This window comes from Mustela nigripes, chromosome 2 (genome assembly GCF_022355385.1).
Source record: "Mustela nigripes isolate SB6536 chromosome 2, MUSNIG.SB6536, whole genome shotgun sequence".
Lineage (NCBI taxonomy): Eukaryota > Metazoa > Chordata > Mammalia > Carnivora > Mustelidae > Mustela > Mustela nigripes.
The window spans coordinates 30,140,862-30,163,715 of record NC_081558.1 but is presented as its reverse complement, the minus strand read 5'-3'; the positions used below and the strand labels follow the sequence as shown (position 1 = coordinate 30,163,715).

The following is a 22,854-nucleotide window of genomic DNA, read 5'->3' as shown; positions in this document are numbered from 1 at the left end:
GGCTTCCAAGCCCAAAGAGTGGGCCGGATACTTGTGCTCTAGTTCCTAAGAGAACAACTAACTGATTCAGGCTAGAAACCCAAACACATGACCAGGAGGTGATTTCACAATGATAGTGTTAGACAAATACTTGGTTCCCCACAGCTGGAAAATAGCAGTAGTAAAAAAAAATAATCAACATTTTGCTCTTTTCCCCTGTCTTCTGGCCTATGAAACCCCTAACCTAAGAGGCAGATTTAAAACCCCACCCTGATTCTTAGGCCAGGTTTATTTTCTTTTGTCCAGGTCCCTTATTAGAAAGGCTAAGGCAGCATAAAGTAGGAAGGGCGCAGGGCCACTGGGGCCCAGAAGGATGGGAATGAGCCTTACCTTGGAAGAGCATCGTCTGGCTGAAGTCACTGCGCATGTCATTCCGACACACCGCCTGGACCCGGAACAGGTAAAGGCTATCAGGGGACACATGGCTAATGGTGGCTTTCTGCAGGGGAAGAAAGGAAAGGTAGTGAGTTGGTTTTGAAGGCTGCTACACACTTTACCTTCTAGAGCAGAACCTAAAATCAGGAAACGTAGTCCTTTTAAATTACTGGGTCCCCTGACCAAGCCTGAGAGCCATGATGCTTCCCTATGGACCATAGGCGGCTCACTTTGAAAGGGAAGGAAGTTCAAAAATAACTGGCTGGGAGTCTGTTTTCAACACTGACATGTACAGGGTGACAGATGTAACAAAATCCATCTTGACTCGTTCTTAACTGTTGTTTGGAACACGTCCCCAGCCTTCTTTCCACTCACTAAACTTGGGCTTCTTCCGTAACGACCATACCTTTTGTGTAGTTACAGATTATCCTTATTGACCCTAAACAGCCTCTAGAATTATCAAGTAGACTGACTTTTCAGAACCATGCAGAGATCTTGGTATCAGTGACAAAATCTTGGTGTGTAGGTTTCTTTGCAGTTCAAAGGCCTTGCTGTACCTTGACTGAGGGATAATGTAGGGCACGATGCCAGGAGAGATCACCTGACTAGAAGCCAGATGTCACGAGATCTACCTTTGTCACATCACTCACTAGCGGCGTGATTCCAAGTCAGTTGCTCAGTGTTCTTTTGTTCTCTGCCAGCTTCAACTGTTACATGGAAAGAGTAGTGGCACCCTCCCAGAGTTCTTGTGAGTGCTCCATAACATAGACCATGCAAAGCTTGTTCACAGGTATCCCACACCACACAACAAAAAACACCCCTGGTCTAACACAGAGGTCAGCAAGCTACAGCCACAGGACGAATCTGGCCCACTATCTATTTTTATAAATAAAGTTTTATTAGCACACAGCCAGATCCATTCATTTACATGTTGTCTGTGGCAGCTTGCACCCCACAATGGCAGAGTTGAATAGCTGCCATGAAGACCTTATGACCTTGAAAGCCCCCAAATTTTGCTATCTGGCTCCTAGGAAATAGTTTGCCAACTCCAGGTCAGGCGTCACCAGCCAAATCCAAATTCCCACTCTTCCAAAGCTTTATTCCAAGAGCCTCTGAAAAGGAGAAAACGGAAAATTCCTGAAAAGCAGGCAGCCCTTGCTTCCTCAAATAACACACAATGAAAGAAACGGATTCTTAAAGACTTCCTAATGGATGAAGTGTCCCGTCACTGAAACGTACATTCTGGGCCAAATACGGAAAGCAGTTCTCGGAGCTTAACTGCTGAGTGGTGAGTGAAATGCTCTGAGCAGGTGTGCCAGTACGACTCACATCACCTGCTGCTGTGGCCTTGCGAATGGCTTCCTGGGGACGGCACTAGGTTAGGGTCAAGTTACTTCACTCGAAGACTCATTTCTTTATTTTGGAAAAGGCAGGTAGTAACACCTGCCCCACAAGCAGCAAGGCCATGAAACAAGGACCCGGGCTTTTAGGTTTCAGAGCCACTGCCACCGTAAGTTAGAGAACAGCTTTGTTGCCGCTACCTCAGCACTCTTGACTTCTTGAGGAGTTAAGGAATTTGTTTTGTGTGTCCCCAAAGAAAACATCCACCCTTAGAAAATTCTGTAAAAAAGAACCTGCTGTCAAAGCATGTTTTTCTCGCCATCTCTCCCTTTCTCTGAAACTAATTTCTGCCTCATTCTCGAAACCTCTGACCCCTGTTCAGTCTTCATTCAGAGCCAAATCTTTGCTCCGTTTACGCAAGGGTTTATTAGAATTCACTACCAGCCCGTATCTATTTATCTTTGTATGTTTATTTTCCACCTAGAACAGGAAACCGCATAAGCACCTGGACAGTTTCTGCTGATGAATGCAAGTCATCTTTCCTCGCGAAAGAGGAAAATTCCTTATGGACTTCCAGCGGTGACAAGAGAAAGGTTAAAACATATCATAACCTTGGGAACCTTTCAATAGGTTTCTCTCTGATTTCATGAAGCTCGTCATTCCCTAATGTGACCCAGATAACAATGTCTAGTGGGGAAATTGAAAATATAAATGGAAATGAACTAAAGGAATCTTCATCTAAAAGAATATGAAAAGTATTATCCCATAACTGATTGAATGGGCCCTGGGGACTCTGTATTGGGAAGAAAAAAAAAAGTGATAGCCATCATTAAGAACCCCACGTGGTGTTCCTACATTTTTTGTGCGCACATACAATTACGCTTTCATTATGCCACAGCCTTTTTTTTGATCAACAATAAGTGCAAGTCTTTCAAACCCAAATGTGTCACTTTGAGTTTCCAGACAAAGACTTCGAGCCTCCTGCTTGTTGGAAGCATTTGCTTTTCCAGCCGAGAGGACAGCATCTGCAAACATCTGTTCTCAAGGGCCCCGCTGGGTGTTGGGCACTAAACACTGATGGGAATGTTCACATGAGAAGCAGAACTGGGCATGAACAGCTCAAAGTGAGGTCAGATTGTCTAGGGTCTGAGATCCTGAGAACAGTGATTAAAAATCACATGGTCCCAGGGATCCTCCGTGGAATGGTCATGTGTAAGGCTGATTGAACACAGAAGGAGTGGAGGGGAGGGTGGACAGCTGCCTGGTCAAGGCGGCTGTAAGAGCAGCAGGTGGGGGGCAGGGGGGCGGGGAAAGAGAAGGAAGAATTCTGGGAATAATAGCCTGCCTTTATTGAGCACTTACTATGTGCTAGGACCTGCCGTGCGTTTGCATAGCTCATTTAATATTTACAATAACCATAACCACTAAAAAGTGCTTCATGGAAGTTCTGTGTTGTGGTTGGTGGTTTTTCCAATGAAAGAACAAGCAATCTGTTTAGAAGAGCCTGATTCCAGGGAAATGACCTCGGTTTTCCTTGCGGTGTAGTTAGGCAGCAGGGGCATGGTGGACAGAGCCCCTCGGGGGATCAGGCCCCGCCCCCGCCGGCAGCTGCTGCATCACAGAGCACAGCCCCAGCTGGGGGCGCCCTCCGCGGGTGGAGGGAGCTGCGCTGACACAGAGAAGGTACCCACCCCATCCCCACCCCCACCCCTGACAGACACGCAGGGGGCACGGGGCGGGGGGGGGGGGGGCGGGGAGGTCTCTTCAAACTGCAAGTCAGTTCTGAACATCTGCGCACAACAGGGAGCTTTTACCAAGTCCTTGTCGCTGTCCTTCGTGAACGTCTTCTCCTTCTCATCCTCGTTCTTGGTCCAGCTGTAGGAGATCATGTAGTTCATGATGGGCGGGTGGTAGATGGTCTCGGGCTGGCTCCAGGACACCTGCAGTGCAGTCTGGTTCAGAGGCTGCACCTTCATGTGGACTGGCGGAGAGCTGCAAACTGAAGACAAGCACAGGCGCGCGCTCAGGGCCTCCCCGCCCAGCGCATGCGTCCGTCCTCCGCCCCGCAGTTCCTCAACACTCCAACCAGGGCGCCAGCGGGGTACAGGACACAGCCGTCCTCCCTCCGCCCAGATTCACCTGCTGCTAACAGTCTGCACCTGTGTTCTCCCATGCTCCCCGCCCTCCTCTCTCACACACACACAGTTGTTTTCCTGCAAAATCACAGGACACAGCTCGCAAACCTGCTGACACGTCACTCCCTCATACTTGGGCCATTCTCTCCTCTAACTGCACTGCCCTGCACACTTGCACCCTCTTCCCCAAATCCCTATGCTGAAGCCTCACCTCTAACCTCATGGTATTTGAAGGTGGGACCTTGGGGAGGAAACTGAGTCACGAAGGTGGAGCCCTCCTGATGAACGGGATTCATGTTCTCATAAAAGAGACCCCAGAGAACCATGCCACCCCTTCACACCGTGAGCACACAGCCATCTATGAACCAGGAAGCGGGCTCTCACCAGACAGAAAATCAGCCCGTGCCTTATCTTGCACTTGCTGGCCTCCGGGACCAGGAAGAAAAAGATTTGTTGTTTACAAACCACCCAAGCTACCGCAGTTTGTTGCAGCAGCCTGAGCTAAGACAATAACCATAATAACATTATCATACCTAAGAAAATAAACATTAATTCAATAACATGATCAGAGGGGCACCTAGGCGGCCCAGTAGCTTAAGACTTGGACTCTCGGTTTTGGTTCAGGTCATGATCTCAGGGTCATGAGCTCAAACCCAGCGTTGTGCTCCCTGCTCAGTGGGGAATCTGATGGAGATTTCTCTCCCTCTTCCTCCGCCCCTCCTGCTCCTGCTCTTTCTCTCAAGTAAATAAATAAATCTTTAAGAAAATATACCTAGGTCATATTCAAATGTCCCTGATGGTGTGCAATGATTATTTCTAGACATTTCCCCCCAATGTCATGCTGTATTTAGTTGTCATAACACCTAGACTCTTCAAATCTATTAGAGACCCTGGCTTTTTTCCTTGGTGACTTGTTTGAAGAAGCCAGGCCGTTTGACTGTGGAGTATTCCAACAAACTAAAATTATAGATGAAATTTTGCTGTAGGGGCACTTGGGTGGCTCAATCCATTAAGCGTTTGCCTTTGGCTCAGGTCATGATCTTGGGGTCCTGGGATCGAGCCCCACACTGGGCTCCTTGCTCAGTGGAAAGCCTGCTTCTCTCTCTCCCACTCTCCCTGCTTGTGTTCCCTCTCTCTGTGTTAAATAAATAAATAAAATCTTAAAAAAAATTTGCTGTAAATAGTTCAGAGTATAAACACATATAATTTAAAAAGAGACTTTAGGGAATTTCAAAGCAAAGACACAAATGTGGATGATTTTCCTCTGGACGAGCAGCACCTCATGTGATTACCCTGCTGGAGGGCATGAGGAAAGCCAGGCAAATTCTCCTCACTCCTGTGGCTGGCAGGTTTGAAAGGACAGGTGGTTCTCCGTCTCTTTACAGACAAGACCAGTCAAGGGTCAACACTATCAAGCTGGCCTTTAAAAGTGTGACATTTAGGCCCTCAGATGTGTTCCTTCCGAGTGGCCATCAACCTGCTTCCAGGGGACTTACGGGCTACAGCAGGGTTTCTGAGTCTCAGCATTACTGACCCTGGGCCAGACAAGTCTCCGTTCTTGGGGGTGGGGATGGGGTGGTGCTCCTCTGCCCGTGGGATGTTTGGCAGACTCCCTGCTCTATACCAAATAGATGCAAGGAACGCTCCCTGCCCAAGTTATGACAATGCAAAAGGTCCCTGGATAATGCCAGATGTCTCCTGGAAGACCAGTTGCCCCCAGCTGAAAACCACTGGTCTAAAGGGGGAGATGAGGATTCAGCAAAGAATGACAGGTGCAGCTGGTATGACACACCTGGATGGAATGGATGGGCATGAGGAGAGGCACGAGGTGTTTTCCAAGCACACCAGGGGAGGATCTGACCCAGGCTTTGCGAACAACTCCCCTGAGGAAGGCACATCTGCCTGAGAGCCGACAGGTGAGTGGAGATGCAAGCCGTGGGAGTTAGGGGAGGACGAGAGGGCAGGTCAAGGGACCACAGCAGGGAGAAGACCTGAGGGGCCAGAAGGAAGCCAGGAGGGCTGGATCCGGGCCCAGAGAAGGATGTAAGAGGCAAAGAGTGCAGCTGGAGTGAGAGGCCTCACACCAGATGCAAAGTCTGGTCTTTACCCTCTGAGCACTGAGAAGCCACTAGAAAGATATGAACCAGAGAACAAAGCAAGCAGGTCTGCACTTTTCAAGATCCCTTGAACTTCTACCTCCAGGTGGAAGAATGTGGAGGAGCCAGGAGTGAAGGAGGGAGGTGGGGAAGAGATACTGCAGGGGGTCGGCCTTGCAGACCAGAGAGTTCTAGAGCAAACACTTAGAGGAAAACTGAGGCCGGGTGATGTACTGGATAGGAAGGATGTGAGGGAGAGGGGGGTAGTGAGGACCACACTCAGGTCTGGGGTGTAGGAGGTGAGCCACACTGGAGCACGTGGGTCAGGGGACCATGGCTGGGTTCTGGCGTCTCCTAGAAGATCAACTACATCGTAAGCAGCCCACTGCAAGCCAGACTCCCGCATTTTCTAACCAAGAACCCCAAGCCCAAGGCTGCCCAGCATAACATGATGGCTTTCCTGCCAGAGAAGCACGGGCCCAGCTTTAAAGACCTGGCTGCTGGAGACAAGCAGAGATTGATTTTGACAGGGAGGCATCCTTTTGCTCTTCAACTGCCAAATGACGCTTCAGCTGGAGAGATTCACTTTGTGTGACTGAGACAGGAAGGAAGGGATAAATTAATGAGGCATTCCCACTGCCCCGCAGAACCCCGGGAGGCATTGTGCCGCCTGCCTCGCAAATGCCACCAGCACAGGGACATCAAACAAGAATCCGAAGGGAGGCTTCCAGGGAGACGCTGGGGATGCAGTGACAAGATAAGGACACTAGGTGGTGCTAATACACTGCTTTTAAATAGCCCAACTTACTAAGTGGCTGTAGTTTCTCAAGACTCAGCATGGGCGGTGGGGGGAGGGGGGACACGGACGACGTGGGGGAAGACAAGAATCAGGAAAAGATCTACATCCGTCCTTCTAGGCGCCAATAATGAACCAAGGAGATCAAGTATTGGAAAGCTTCCATCTCTCACTGATGACCGTGTCAGTGTCAGATTTCCCGATTTCTACCTCTCTTCTCACCTCCTACCATGTTCTTATTTGATCTCCTTTTTTCTGAAGACATCACTCCTCTGCTCCAATTAGTGTTGAGCGGTATGGGGATGCATCTATCTCCAACAGTTAGATCATCACCACATAAATAATTCTGTCACCCACATGCGGATGCAACCATTCTTTTTATTTATTCTTTGAAATTAAAATAGCTCGGTTTTCCTTTTGATTAAGATGATTCATGTTAATGTTTTTAAAAGAAACCCAATGATACAAAAAAAGAAGTGAGCTTAAAAGAAAAAAAAAAAAATTACTCCCAATCCCAGAATCTAGAGATAACCATTGTTCACTTTCTGGCGATCTCATATTCAGGCATCTCTTCATACACAAGGAAAAGCACACACATACAATTTGATGTAAATGGGATATGGTTTTATATTATAGTTGTTACATTGTTGTTGTGTTTTACGCAGTAAATGGTGAAAATATTTCCTTGTCAGTAAAGAGAGCCTGGCATCACTATTTTGAATGAAGGTATGCAGGTACAGAATTCCACTGTCTCAATGAACTAGAAAAAATATATATGTATCTGAAACTAGCACAACTTTTTAAACGTTGAAATTATCATTTTGGAGACTCTGTGGATCACATGATAACTAGAGAGAATCTCTGTCCCATAGGACCTTTGTAAAAAAAAAATAAAGTTTTATTTTTATTTGAGAATTGAAAAACCATGTTACATTGTTTCAGGTATATAACAATGTACTAGAAAACACTGAGTGAAGCTCACAAAAGAGGTAGGTCTGGCCTCTAAGGAGAACATCTACTCTGACAGAAATTCAGTAACTGAGGGGGGTCCCAAGGACCATGTCTGTCCCAGAGTACGTACTCAGTCTTGGAGTACAAAACCAGCTCAGGCAATATGTAGAGGAATTAGCATGGACGCACATCCGTCAAACTTTATTCATGGACACTATGTTCCAGTTTATTATGATTTTCTTTTTTATGTTTACTCGCTATTTAGATACCAAGTCCTCTATATTAGTCATTTTTTATTCAATTTATTTAGACTTAAAAAAATAGTTCCCACATGGATTTTCATGTGTTAGGAAATCTTTTGATTTTTTTTTTTCACCTTCTTAGAATAAAACCATTATTCTGGCTCATAAAGGTACAAAATGTTGTGCTCAAGTTGGCCCATGGGTCAGTGGTCCGTGGATCCCTGATGGAAGATAAAGGGAGGCCAAAGGTTTGTCTGAAGCGTGTTCATCACCTACATTTGTGTTCTTAGCACTGGATGCTGCCCCTCCGTACAGCCCGAGAGACTCACTTCTCCAAAGCTGAGACCTTTCCTAGCACCTACCAGTGTGGAATTATATACCTGACTTCACTGATTACCTGTAATAAATAATCTACGTGCCCACTCGCATGGAGATCCATGAGGCTGCTGCGCTATCTCGCCGGCCACATTATCCCCGTGCTTACAACAGAGCGGGCCCTCAGTAAAGAGTGGCTGAAGGAATGGTATGGGGAGTGGATGGACTAAGCGCTTGATTCCCCTGGTGCACGGGTCCTGTGTGCCAGCACCCCCACCCTACCCTGACCCAGCCTCCTTGAAGGACTGGATTCAGCCTCACACTTCCCCTCTGATGTCTCTGGGCTCCCGGAGCTCCCCACTTCAACCTGCCTGTCACGCGTGTTGTCATGCGTGTCCCCGTTAGCAGCCCACCTCTCCGCCTCTGTGATCAGGCTGGAGGCGCCTCCTGGGCAGAGACCACACTCATCATCACTCGTGCCCTCGGCAGGGCCTCAAATTTCATTCACGGAATGAGGGAAGGTATTTAGCGCCTCAGTCAGGACCCCTGATAAAGTTCCTGTCTACAGAATTTTAGTGCCACACAGTCCATCCCTGGGGTCACCTTCAGAAGCCTCAAGTTTGTGTGAAGATCCTGTCCCCCAGGCTTTAACTCTCATCTCTGTCAAGGGGATGTCTGCCAATCAGAAAAAAAATGTTGGGTCTAGGAGGGGACAGAACTGCCGGTACGCTCAGCGGCTGGGGGAGGTGAAGTGACCAGATGCCCTTCAAACAACAGGCACATGAGCCTACAGCACAGCCCTATGCTCTGTATTTCCAAGATCTGCTTGCTTTCTGGGAAAAAGTTTCCATCACTGTGATGGAAACTCTTTCCCATAAACCTCCCTTTAAAATGCAACATATAAAACACAGCATTAAGGGATTTTATGGAACAGTCTGGAAAAGCTGGTCTGATAAAGCATGAGCTTTGGAGCCAGACTCTTACACAGCCTTGTGTTCTCATCTGTACAATGGGTGGCTGATATCTGGCAAAATCCTCCTCCAAGGGTTGGGGCAAAGATTATAAACAAGAGTGGGGCTGGACAAGAGTCTGGGAGGCTCAGGCCCAGTGGCAAATACAGGGAGAAGCCACCACGCGCACACAGTGTTTTTAAGAAACTGGCATATTTTACACATACAGCTGGATTTTTAAATTAGCGGCAGAGCAGCTTTCCCTTCAGAGCGGGGGGGAAGGGTGGTGCTCACTTTTGCCACAGTTCTCACCACTCCCCATTGCCTCTGCCCAGCCCAAGTCACTCACAGCTGCCCGGCTCCCAAGGCCAGCTGACTTTTCTGCTGGTCTAAAATGAGCACCAGGAGCACTGTCCTAGGCACCCAACAGGTGCCCAGTACCCTTGAAAATGACCTCTGCAGCTGCACCGAGCCCAGGGAGAGTGCCAGTCATCTTTTACACAAACCCAAAGCCTTTTAACCACGCGGGAGTGCCACAGCTGGCTCTCTAAACAAATCTTCCCCTGTGAGGTGTTCCTGCCATCATCCTTCCCCTTCTCGGGGGCCTGATTACGTTCTCACTGGCATCTGATTGCTTTACACAGGCATCTCAGATGATGCTCGGTGCCAGCTCTGAGAATCTCTGCCTTCCTTCTGAACCACCTTTAATTAGGAGCCCAGACTTCGTTAAATAATGAAGAGGCTTCTAGCAGCGCACCCAAGGTCCTCTGATTCTAAATCAATGTCAAGGATATTTTCTCAATGGTTCTTAGAAAAGGGTCGTTCCCCCTCCAGCCCCGCCCCTACCCCTCTTCCTAATGGGTGGTAGATAAACTGATGGGACAGGCTCCGTTTCAAAGTCCGTGGTAACTCGCCTTCCACTACTGGCGGGTCTCCCTCCCTGCCACCGAGTGCCACGGGGGAGGAAACAGGCTGATTCCTGATCCAGACTCAAGGGGCCAGCACAGTTCAAACATAGCAACTTGGCACAGAGTCGTGATTTCACAACTCTTTCAACAGAAATCCCACTGTGCCTGGGCCAGGGGTCTGGGGAAGGGGGCATCTGTGACATCATCTACCACACAGCGTCATGTCCGAGGCAGACAGGGAGAGGGGACAGTAAGGAACTCTATCTCCTCTCAGAGCGGAAGGGATGCACTCAAGTGACCCAGAGCCAAAGAGCCTTGCCTCAGACAGCTTAAATGCCTGTCACTTCTTTATCATCCGGCTCAGCTTAAGAACACTTGAACATGGAGTCCTGTAGGGGAAATTTCCAAAGAAATGGCCTCAGGGAAGGATTTTTCTTTTTGACGGTCTGAATCAAAGAGGCCTAGGTAAACACGAAATCCCCAAAGCAGACCACGTAGGACTTTAAACCTGGAATCCCGGTGCTCTGAGTTGTCACCTCGCCCACCCCAAGCGAGCTCACAAAAAGGAAGCCGCACAGGGACTGAGCCAGAACCGGGAAGGAGGACATCAAAGCCAGGCAGCTCTGGCATGTTGGGTTTTTATGACATCCCAATAATGTCCGTTTGGAGCTGCCAAGCATGCTGAGGGCCAGGCTCCATGCCCTCATCTCAAATAATCCATGCACACACCACTAAATCTGAGTGGTGGGTTCAATTCTCCCCATTAAAGATGACGAGGATCTGGGATTCAGGGAGCCCAAGTCACGGCACTGGGCCAGTGACAGAGAGGGAGGAGGGTTCTAAACTAGAACCCCGTCTGTTGCACTTAAAACCGGAGCGGGTGGCGGGTGAGCCGTGGGAAGGTCATGGGCTTTCTGTTCACATATGCCTCCCACGTCGGTTCACTATCTGCAAGATGGCAATAAAAATGTCAGGAATGTTACTCCGAGGTTTCAAAGGTGAAACTGGCCCCACACAGGTACTATGCATCACTACACAGCCTCCTTCTCCCCTCAGCCGTCCCCATCTGCTCTGCTCTCAATGACAGAGGAGAGTGTAAGGTGTCTAGACAGTTTCCACAGCAGCCTCCCACTCCTTCAAGGCCCTGGATGGATGGAGTTCTATCACCACTCTCCCTCTCAGAAATGCAGTCTAAGCTTTTGGTCCCCCAATCCATCACAGGGATGCTGGAATTACATGGGGGTAGTGCAGGGTGCCCCTCCCAATGCCTTTACTCCCTGCTGTTCCATGCTGACGCTGCAACAGTAACAAGTCCTATTTGGTGAGCCTGGCCCTGGGCCGAGTTAGTGAACTTCAGAAACCGGGGCATGAAATCCTCTCTGTCATTCTCTGAGGCTCCTGGCTCCATTCTTACCCTGGTTTCGGAGTCAGAGATCCAAGAGGGTCATCCATTCACCTTCTCACTTTGGAGCAGACAAGCTGCTTTGGTTCTGGACACACCAGAAATTTTGGGGTAAAACTTTCAGGGTAAATGAATGAAAGGCACAAGCACATTCTGATGACATACAGGAAGCGTGCTGTTGAGAGTTGCTATGGTTAAGTATTTATTGAGCACCTACTAGGTACCAGGATGTGGACTGGGAACTAGGGATAAAGGGGAATACAAACTGACATGGTCTGGGACCTCCTAGAGATTACAGCCCAGAGAGAGAAACACACCAACCACTTAATCCTCCTAAAACAGAGTTCTTAATTCAGGGCTTCTTAGGGGCTCTAGAATGAATCCACAGACATCTGTGAACACGGATGGGTAAAAAAATACACTTTTGTTTTCACGGATCTCTCCCTAAAATTGAGCATTGCCTTCCATTTCAAATGCCGGCAACAAAGTGCAGTAGCAGTAATTAGCAGGACCTATGAGACATCACCAAAGGAAATCACAGATATATTCCTGTTAGATTACAGTTGTTGCCAAGATCTCAAATTTTCCTTCATGTTCATTATTATTTCAAAATTACAACGGTTATTAGACCTGCTGTTAGATTTTATAATTTAATGCCTTCATCAAGAAGTGGATAAATTACTGTATTCCAATTAAAATTTTTTGGATAATATCTAAGGATAATTGGCTTCCTTGGTAATCTATTTTACTTTATTTTATGCATCTAAAAAACCACCAAAATGAAGTCTGTGGGATTCACCAGACAGCTCCTGGGGCTTGTGGCATCCAAAATGTTTAAATACTCCCAGCCCTAAGGATTATATAATTATAAAAATATTACATTTATTCTGTACAAAGGTTTTTTGTTTTTAAAGATTTTATTTATTTGAAAAAGTGTATGAGAAAGAGAGGAAGAGAGCACAAGTGGTGGGGAAGGGGCAGGGGGAAAAAGCAGACTCCCTGCTGAGCCCAACGTGGGGGTTTATCCCAGCACCTGAGATCACGACCCGAGCTGAAGACAGGCACTTACTTGACTGAGCCACCCAGGCGCCCTTGTACAAAGGATTAATGAGGGACCTTGACCCAGGTTTGGGGGGTTGGTTAGGAAAGATTTACTGACCAGAATGACGTCTGAACTGACATCTGAACAAGAATAAGTTTTATCCAGTGAACAGGAAGGAAGGAGGCTTAGATATGTCTGACAGAAAAAAAAAAAAACAAAAAAACCCAAAAAACCCAAAAACCAAAAAACACCCAGCTTATACGAAGGCCCTGCAGCTGGAAACCTGGAAAAAAGTCTAGAACGGCAGACAGCACAGAATGAAGAGAAAGGGTCTAAGGCCAGGTCTCGAAGTCAGTAGGTGTTGGAGCCAGAGTCCACCCAGGTGGGTCTTACTCAAGTCCAGCCTTTGCCGACAGTCACTTTCTCGTGACGGGACAGACTCTGGTGCCCCACATTGTACCAAGCACAAGGACAACTGTTTTTAGGTTTTAAATCTATGGTGTTTTCAGTAATGCAAATGGCATCTGGTTATGGGACAACAGAAAACATAAATGTTCATTCCTGCCCTGGTTCCTGGCACAGAGCTCCTAAAAGCCTTGCAATTGTCTGAGTGCTAAGAGCACTAGGGGAATCTCCTGTTCTACTGTTTGTTTCTGACCCCATCCCCGGCAGAGGGCTCCTGCCACTCTTATAAATGTCTATGTGATAACATGCTCCTAACTCCACAGGGACAGAAGAAACTCCTACACTGGGGACCCTCCCAGACCTTGACCTACGTACTTCTTCACCTGCGTCCTTTATCATTCGCTCTCGTGGACTGGTGAGCATAATTATGTGTTTCTCCAAGTGCGGCTCTCTAGCAGATTAGTCAAACCTGAAGCGGGGGTTATGGGAACTTGTGATTTGTAGCTAAATTGGACAGAAGTTTTTTGGTAACCTGGGGACCTACCACCTCTGACTGCCATCTGAAGTGGGGTGGGCAAAGTCTTTGGGGACTGAGCCCTTAATCTGTGGGATCTGATGCTCTATCTCCAGGGAGATAGTATCCAAACTGAGTTCAGAGAACTGCTTGCTGGGAGCCCTCCCCCACCAATTTGGTAACCAGAAGTGCCTAAAGTGAGTTTTCAGTGTAAAAGTAAGGGACACAGGCACAGGAGGTGGAGAACTGGGGCTTTCCCTATGCAGGAGGAGAACTGTGAGTTTCTCTAACCCATCTGCAGATTTTTTTTTTCTAACCACCCAATGGCAACCCCTCCATTCCCATGAACAAGAGATGGTGTGCAGTTTCCCGGCCAACAACTGAGAGTTAGAGGCTCTGTGTGGCCATTACCACAGAAGACAGCAAATTCTAATCCCATCGGCTGTCTCTGCTGTGTATGTAACAGAGCCCCACGCTCAGAATACAGCAGCAGTGGTGGCAGCGGTGGCAGCCAGTGTCCAGGAAGGCTGAAGCAGAAATTCTATTCACCAGTCTTCCAAGCATGCGGATCTGACTTTCCCACATTATGCTCTTCCTGATCTCTCCTACCTTCTTGGAGTCTTTTTTTTTCGTGAGAGCCTTCTTCCTTTGAGAACTAAAGGCCATGGGAGGTGTCCATGTCCTGTGCAGGAAGCAGCATTGTTCAGCCTGGTGCTCAGGGAGGTGGCGAAGTTCAGAATGAGGCATATTCCCAGCCCCACTTGACAACAGCTGCTTCTCGGACATTGGGTAGGAGACGGGACTCCCCGGACTGCAAGGCCGCCTTCTCTCCCTTTCAAGCTGAAGGCGCTGTGACTTCCTGCCAAAAGGGCAAAGTGGACCCATCCCACTCTAAGTGGGCACAGCATCCTCTCCAGACAGTCCTGCTGAATGAATGTCTACCTTCTCCCTCTGCCTTGCTCTGGGTACGGGATCCAAAGGGAGGTGTGTACTAGACACCGGGGTGCAGGCCTAGGGTGAACAGAGGCCCAGTGTCCCCGTGCTGGAGCTGGGTTTTCTCCGGCTAAGTCTCCTATCCCCACCACTGAAATGACGTTATGGCCTCAGGGATTACCAAGAAATGCCCGGGTCACCTAGAGTTCTATAGCTGCCCTCAGCAATGTGAGACTTTTGTCGAAACACCACCCAAGATCTAAGCTCCCATGAGCTGCCTCTGTAAGTGAGTCCAACAGCCATGTCAAGAGATCAACTAATGACCCACACTGATAGGTTTGGCCATTGATTCTAGATGATTATGATTCATTAGGTCAAGCTGCCCATATCTGCTTCAATTTGGTTCTTACGATAACTTTTCTCTTACAAAGAGGTATCTCCAAGGCTGGGTATCTATTAGGTTTGAAAGGGGTGTCCTTGCTCCCGCACAATGGTCACTTGTCAGCTTTAAATCTCTGCCTCTTGGGTGCCTGGGTTCAGGTCATGATTCCAGGGTCCTGGGATTGAGCCCCGGGGTTGAGGGGCGAGGGGAGTTCCTACTCAGCAGGAGGTCTGCTTCTCTCTCTCCCTCTTCCCTGCTTGTGTTCTCTCTCTCTCACTCTCTCAAATAAATAAAATCTTTAAAAAAAAATTAAATTTCTGACTCTCCCTTGGCATTTTCCTCTTACTTGTTCTCAGTTGTGGCTCAGGGCATGAGCTCCACTGCTCGGATTTCAAGCTTGTTTCGACCCCCCGATGTGGCATCTGTACCAACTGGCCATTTGGTTAGGATGGCCCTCGATGGGATGGTTCCAGGGTCTCCTGTATCTGGGGAATGGCCTTGAGCAGCCAATCCTGGGGCTGATCAAGAGGACCCAAGAGAAGAACAGAAGTCAGCTGCGAGCAGGGAGACCAGACTATGAACAGGTAGCGCCCCTGGTGGACACCAGTGGCAATTATCTATTCAACCCACAGGAGGACAAAGGCCCCCTTGGTCTCTAGCTGCATCTGGCATGTAGATCCACAGGCAGTGAGGAGCCACATGGGTTTCTAGCTGGTTTCTGGAACCAGCGGTTTTAAGTGGTGAGGACGTTCCTGACTGAGAAGGCTCTTTTCTTCCGGGCAGGCTTGGCTGTCGCCAGCCCATAAGCACAGAAACTGCAGGGCTCCTCACTCTCCATGATACCTATTATGATTTAGTGTCAGACGTGTAGACAGCACCTTTCCAACACAGGCAGAGATTTGAAATAGGAGAGCCAAGATGCTCATTTCAAGCACTCAGACCATTGCTTTGCAATTGCAAAACCGTGTATGACAGGGTGCAGGAGTGAAGCCCACAGCCAGGAGGACCACTGGTTGTGCCAGGAAGGCAAGAGAAAAAGATGCTTCCAGAGGACTCGACACAGGCTCCCACGACTGTGCCTTTACAGAGGGGTCTCTGATATCAGACCCTAACCCTAGGGGGGTTAGAGGTTTCTTGTGGCCTGAGAAAGCCAAGGGTTCTGCACATCTTCCTTGCACCTGAAGAAAAACAGCCTCAACTAAAGCCTGTTTGTTTGTGGAATAATCAGCAGGAAGATAAATAGTTTTGTCTCCCAGCTACATTCCTCCTGTGGCTCCACGGAGATGAGCATGAACGTCTCGAAGCCTCATGCTTCGTGGGCCATGAATGCGGGTTAGCTAGGAAGAGGGGACGTCTGTCACTCTGGGAGGAAGGATGCTGTTGGCTTTTATTAATTTCCAGGTTACTGTGCACCAGCTCCACAGTGTCTATACAAACAAATCGGATGTCAGGGAAGGTTTTTCTAGAGAGCAAAGAAAAGCTGAAGCCATAGGAGGGTTGCTAAGTTGGCCCTGAAGATCGAACTCTGCCTATCTGCCTGGAGACAGTGAGAATTAAGTAATTAGGTAATATTTATAAAGTATGACAACCATAGATGGCCCATGGTGTCTGTTACTGATGTCAGCTCAACAGCTCTCAAGCCATAACACAGCTCTGCCTAGAAGCATCCCGACACCAGTGCCTATCCCATGTTAAGTGGTCATTCTCTGCTTTTTGGTGTGGTGGGGTGGTTGTTCCTTGGGACAGAGAGAAAAGCCCTCTGTCCGTGGTTTTATGAGATGAACAATTCCATCTAAGTAGTTTATGGCCAAAGGAGAAGATGACTTCCCAAATTTCAGGAGATGCTCTGATGTCGGGGACCGGGAGCCAAATGTCTATAGCTATTCTCCCAAAAGAGGACCTAGTTCTGGCCTAGATCATAAATGTCCCAACTGTGCCAATTCTGGTAGCAAGAATCCTTTGACTCCTGGCCACCTGGCTTGTATGGATTAGCTTAATCCATTCAACCACCCGTCCCTCTTTCCCACCCACCCATTCATCCATCCATCTTCCTATCCCTCCATCCATCCACGTACCTCCCACTCCTCCTCCCATTCATCCATCCATCCATCCATCCATCCATTCATCCATCCACCCTCCCATTCATCCACCCATATTCACTGAGGAGCCAACAGTGAGCACTATACCCTCTCCCCACCAAAAAGAAATATAAAGACAGTCTCACCCCTTATGGAGCTTATGGGGTGGTGGGAGAGTTAGACATTAGGGGGGAAAACACACAACTGAACAGAAAATTCCAGCTGTGAGAAGTGTTACCAGAGAAAGGTCCTGACACCCCAACACAGGCAGTTGGGCCAAGCAGTCAGAAAACTTCTGTGGGGAAGATACCCTAGAATGGAGCTATGAAGGCTGAGGAGGGGTGGATGAGGCACAGAGATGAGGCAATGGCCTTCTAGGTGAAAGACAGCCTGCTGGAACTGGGGGTGCAGGTGAACTGATGTGCAGGATGCCTGGATGTGGGCACCATGTAAGGACCGTGGATTTCACTGGAAAGGTTTTAAGAAATTCCAAAAGCCTCAGTTTGCATTTCTACCAGGAAGAGAGCCTGGTCCCCTTATTCTGAAATATGTTCTCCAGTGATCATGTCACATGTTAACAGTTTGTCCTAAGCCTACAAAGAAGCCACAGGGGACCTACAGACCAGAAGGTATAATTATTTGCAGAGAACTTTCCATGTCCCAGGCTCTGTACTCTTTGTTCCCTACCATTGTTTCATTTTAAAGGCCAAAGCCAAGGAAGGACTTTTTTTTTTCCCCTTATTATTTGTATTTTACAGATAAAGAAGTAAGACTTGGGTATTAACTTGAGCAAGGATGCACCAAAGTCAGTGGTTGGTCTGGAATTTGAGTTCAGGTTTGCCGGACTCCAAAATCTGTATTTTTATCAATCACTCTTTACTGTTTCATCATTCATTCATGAGCAAACAATGACTATATACCCGCCATGTCCTAGGTGTCATGTCAGGTGCAACCACTATCACCCTGCAGGGACTATTTCTATCCCCCACGTCCTGGTCTTGCAAGTTCCACCCCAAGTCCCCCCTGGTACTTTAGGCATAACTTCTAGAGTCCACAAGTTCCCCAGTGGCATTTGAAGATGTCTAACAGGTGAAACGAAATTCACGGACTACAAAACATGAAGCAGGAGTACTTAATGCTGCATTAAATGTCTACAAAATATCAACTTCATGTCAACCAATCCAAGGCAAGTTATACCAACTCTTAACATAGTCACATAAAGTTACAGTAATCATAGGATGCCTGAGCAGGTAAAAATGTTTGATACAGAATAGCATGACCTTCCAAAGAATGAGGACCTAGGATGCTGGAGAATCCTAAAAACAACCCTACTTTTTTGCCTTCTTTTTAAATCATTTGCAAGGTTAAAAAGTAATGGCTAATGACAGTTATTTTTAAAAGAAGGGGGTTAAACTCACTTCACGGGGGCTGTTAAAAGTGCTTTTTCTTAAAACTTTTCTGTGCTTAAAGTTTCTAAAAGCAACAAGATAAGTTTTTGGAAGAGTTTCTGGGAGGACAGCTGCCTACAAAGGAATTAAGTGCTCGAATCAGAGCTTCTTTTAATAAGATAAAGTAATTCAAGCTCATTAATCTGGTGAGTAGAAATGATTAAACTGAAAATAGAACAATATTAATATTTTCTCCCCAAATAGCAAAAAAACATGAATTTCAATGTCAAACTCTTTTTTAAAAAAATTTATTTGTGTCAAACTCTTTTTAGAAGCAATCATGGATTTACTTCTTTGTTTGCTAATTTGGGTGGGAAATGGGATGCTCTTTCTCAATGTGCTATGCTTTAAAATAGGCTAGTTACTTAGACATCCTCACACAATGGTATATGTTCTTAAAAAACCACTTTTAACAAAACAGGAAGCAATCTTTACCATTGAAAATGGAGCTAAAAAAGTGATTCCCTCCATCAGCAGAACCAAAGACCATCCTTCAAAAAACATGGCATGACTTAGGAGACTGGAGGGGGCACACAGGCAACCCAGTGTCCTCATGGTTTCCATTGCTTTTATTACATTATGCAGTGCCACTTTAATTAAGCCATCAAATCAAATTATCAGATCAAGTGCTTTTGATTCCACTGTGATTTGAACAGGTTTCGTTAAATTAATAAACCATATGTTTCATGTTGTTGGAAGGAAAGTTATTTTTCCTTCATTCATTGTTCCAAAAGTCTTCACAATAGACAGTATTTAGTACTTAATCGCCAAATGCTCTTCCATGTGCCGGGATGTGTTGCAGAATAACTGAAATGACAGCCCATTAAATCCTAAAGTCTGTCCAAGTTATTTACCGACAAAGGGCAGAGTGGCAAATTGGATGTCCCTTGAACAATCCACCGAGCCTAAATATTGTTTCCATTTACTGGAACTGAAGCTTTATATTTTTTATGGATGACATCCATTATAAGTCTTTCTGTAGCAACAATACAGTATTAAGATGACTTTTCCCCCCTTTCCTTTGGTATTGTACATGACCATGCATCTGGTGCTGGCACTGTAAGGCTGGATTCTGTTTTCTCTATTCCAGTATGTCCAATCATCCTGACAGAAGGGCAAGATGGGGGCACATTAACTCAGGCATTCCTCACTGTGCAGCTCAATGAACACCAGTTAATGATCATGGCCAAGAGAACAAGGGAGGTGTGGGGCTGTAATCAGTCTGAGGAGGCTCTCCTTACACGTCTGCTGTGAAAGATGACCAGGGGTTAAGGTGAATTGGTAAGTGGTTGGTTACTGAGTTAATAAATATCTAACTGGTCCTAAGGTCTTGAGGTGGAATGGAGAAGTAGAAGAAACTGATGCTTCATGGTCATGGTCATCACCATCTTTACGACAGAAAAAATTTACCTTAAACTGAGACTTTGATTGAGTTTCTCCACCTGACTATGAGCCATCCCCTAGAGCACCAGTAGAGTCTGGTCTGCTGCCTGTTTTTGTAAATAAGGTGTTTTTGGAAGATAGTTTTCTACATGCATTCATTCGTGTATTATATGTCCATGACTGCCTTCATGCCAGAGTGGTAGAGCTGAGTGAGTAGTTCCCAAAGAAGACTAAGTACCAACGCGCCTAGGAGGCTCAGTCCTTAAGCGTCTGCCATTGGCTTGGGTCATGATCCCAGGGTTCTGGGATTGAGCCCCACATCAGGATCCCTGCACAGCAGGAAGTCTGCTTTTCCCTCTCCAACTCCCCCTGCTTGTGTTCCCTCTCTCGCCGTGTCTCTGTCAAATCGATCAATCAATCAATCAATCAATCAATCTTTAAAAAAAAAAAAGAGAGAGAGAGAGAGAGAGAGAGAAAGCAAGTTCTCACTCTCCGGTCCTTAACCAAGAAAGCTTACGGACTCTTGCCTTATGTAATTTAATTTATTTTTCTTTCTTCTGTAACAATAGCACAATAAATGCACAGTTCCATGATCAACACTGCAGCTCTCTTAGGCACTGAAAGTTTCCAACAATGATCAGATAGAGAATGCCAACCAGACAGGTTTCGTTTGTTTGAATTACCGGAAGATTATAGGACACCTTCTCTCTCAAATCTTTTTTGTAGAAGACTAGAGAAGAGAAAGGAACTCTTCCTTTCTGTTGGGACTCTCCACTGCATTAAGGTCTAAGGTCAATCATCCATGCCCTCGAGGCTGCCTGCCTCCATGCTGGTATTTAAGACTGGCTTTTGGCCCATCATGCCATAGAACTACCTGACTCTTCTTGCGGGGAGGACAAAAAAAGGTGGACCATTTGGTCATACAGACCACGATTCCATGAAATGTACACTTAAAAACAAACAGGGACATCATCAGTCATTAGGGAAATGGAAATCACTACTACTTCGCTTCTACTGGGATGGCTACTTAAAAAAAGATACACAGCAAGAGTTGGTGAGGACGTGGAGAAATCCCACACACGGCTCCTGGGAACGCAAACTGGTACAAGGGCTCTGGCAAACAGGTGGGCAGTTCTTTGAAACCGGAGGGCTGGAATCACCAGGTGACTCAGCAATTCTACCCCGAGGTGTGCATCTGAGACAACTGAAAACTGATGTCCACACAGAAACTCGAACGCAAATGTCCACAGCAGTATTACTAACAACGGCCACAAGGTGGAAAACACTCAAACACCTATCAGTTGTGAAAAGCAGAAAAACAAATCGTGGTATATCCATATATTACTTGGCCATCAAATGAAAAATCCTGAGCTCTATTCCAGTATGGATAAGCCTTGAAAATATTATGCCAAAATATTACACTGGACGAAGCCAGAGACAAAAGGCATAATTTGGGGGCAGCTGGATGGCTCAGTCGTTAGATGTCTGCCTTTGGCTCGGGTCATGATCTCAGGTCCTGGAACTGAGCCCTGCATCGGGCTCCATGCTCAGCAGGGAGGCCAGCTTCTCCCTCTCCCACTCCCCCTGCTTGTGTTCCCTCTCTCACTGTGTCTCTATCAAATAAATAAATAAAATCTTAGAAAGAAAGTGAGGAAGAAGGAGTGAGTGATTGTTAATGGATGTGGACTCCTGGGGGGCGATAAAACTATTTGGAAGTTTGTGAACGCACAACTTTGTGAAGAGTCAATTCCACTGAAGTGCACACTTTAAAAAAAAATGAACTTTACTGCACATGAATGAAATCTCAATAAAGCCATTATTAAAAAAACAACAAACAGGAATGCTAGTGCACGATAAAAAGGGACGAGCTACTGACAGATGCTACAACAGGGATCAATCTTAAAATCCTAACGTCATGTGGCAGATATAAGCAGATTAGAGACTGTCTGCTATTAAGAATAGGAGGAAGAATTGAGGGAACTTTCTGGGGTGATGAAAATGTTCTGAAACAGGATTATATAAACAGAACTAGAACCCTAAATTTATTAAAAATGATTAAAGTGTATATTTATAATAGTTGTATTCTATGAGACAACCAGGAAACCCTGACTGACTGCTGGCAGGAGAGCACGGTATATACAGTCCCTCTTGGGAACTGCTGAGCAGTTCCAACCAAATCAGAACATGAATGTGCACTCCAGGCTGTCGCCACTGGACCCGTGGCGTCATACCCAATAGAGATGTGTCCAGATGCTCATCGAAAAGCACGGTCAAGGATTCTCATCATTGCCAAAGTGTGGAAACCATGCATATGTTCACGGATAGCAAAATGGATGAATAAATTCACAGGTGGAGCCTCACGATGACATTCAGCAGTAAGAACAAACCACGTCTACAGGCAACAGCATAGATGACCCTCAGAACCAGCGTAGAGTGAAAAAAGCAAGACACAAAAAAGGACAGAGGGGATAATTCTATTTCTATGAAATTCAACAACAGGCAAAGCTAATTCATGCTCGCGGTTACCCTTGGGAATGGACTGTTCCTAGGAAGAAGGAGCTAGAGGTGCTCCTGGGAAGCTGGTGAGGTTAGTCTCTTGACCTGGGAGTTTGCTATTCAAGTCTATGGGGGGTGAGACGCATCAGGGGGTACATGCCCACTTTCCCGTATGTTATACTCCAGTAACATGCTTAAGACACAAATAGGACTGTACCTCCACCCTTCTCTGCTTCTAAAAAAGATCACAAAACATTCCAATAGTCACACATTTTAGGATTCAGATTCAGATTTAGGATTAATACACACACCACGATAACTGCAACAAAACCTTGTACCATAAAGAACTCCTCTATTTAAGGAAGGGTCCACGGCTCAGCGCAAATTCAGAGAAAGTCCATCCAGTAGAAGATCTTACCCGCCTTTGACAATTTAATGCTACAGAAACCATTTTCTTCTCTAACTTTTTTCAGGTAGTAAGAGCTATGCACTCCCTCTGCACAGCTGATGTATCGTATTCTCGGCCCGTTTTTTAGGGAGGAACTTTGCAACTGTCATAACCTTAGCAATTCTGAGCCACCAGATCTTGTGTTCACTTGTGATATAAATTCATCATCCCCCAT

At 46.6% G+C, this 22,854-nt stretch overlaps 1 protein-coding gene across 3 annotated transcripts in view; it reads right to left on the bottom strand.

The window, feature by feature from the left end:
* The window catches only part of PTPRG (protein tyrosine phosphatase receptor type G), a 698,789-nt gene that overhangs the window by 104,800 nt on the left and 571,135 nt on the right, over nt 1–22,854 (bottom strand). For all 3 annotated transcript variants that reach the window (XM_059390081.1, XM_059390080.1, XM_059390082.1), the window contains exons 9-10: nt 3,570–3,754; nt 370–478 (exon numbers count right to left, since the gene is read on the bottom strand). In XM_059390081.1, the coding sequence (XP_059246064.1) occupies nt 370–478; nt 3,570–3,754 (294 nt within the window). The remainder of the gene's footprint in view (nt 1–369; nt 479–3,569; nt 3,755–22,854) is intronic.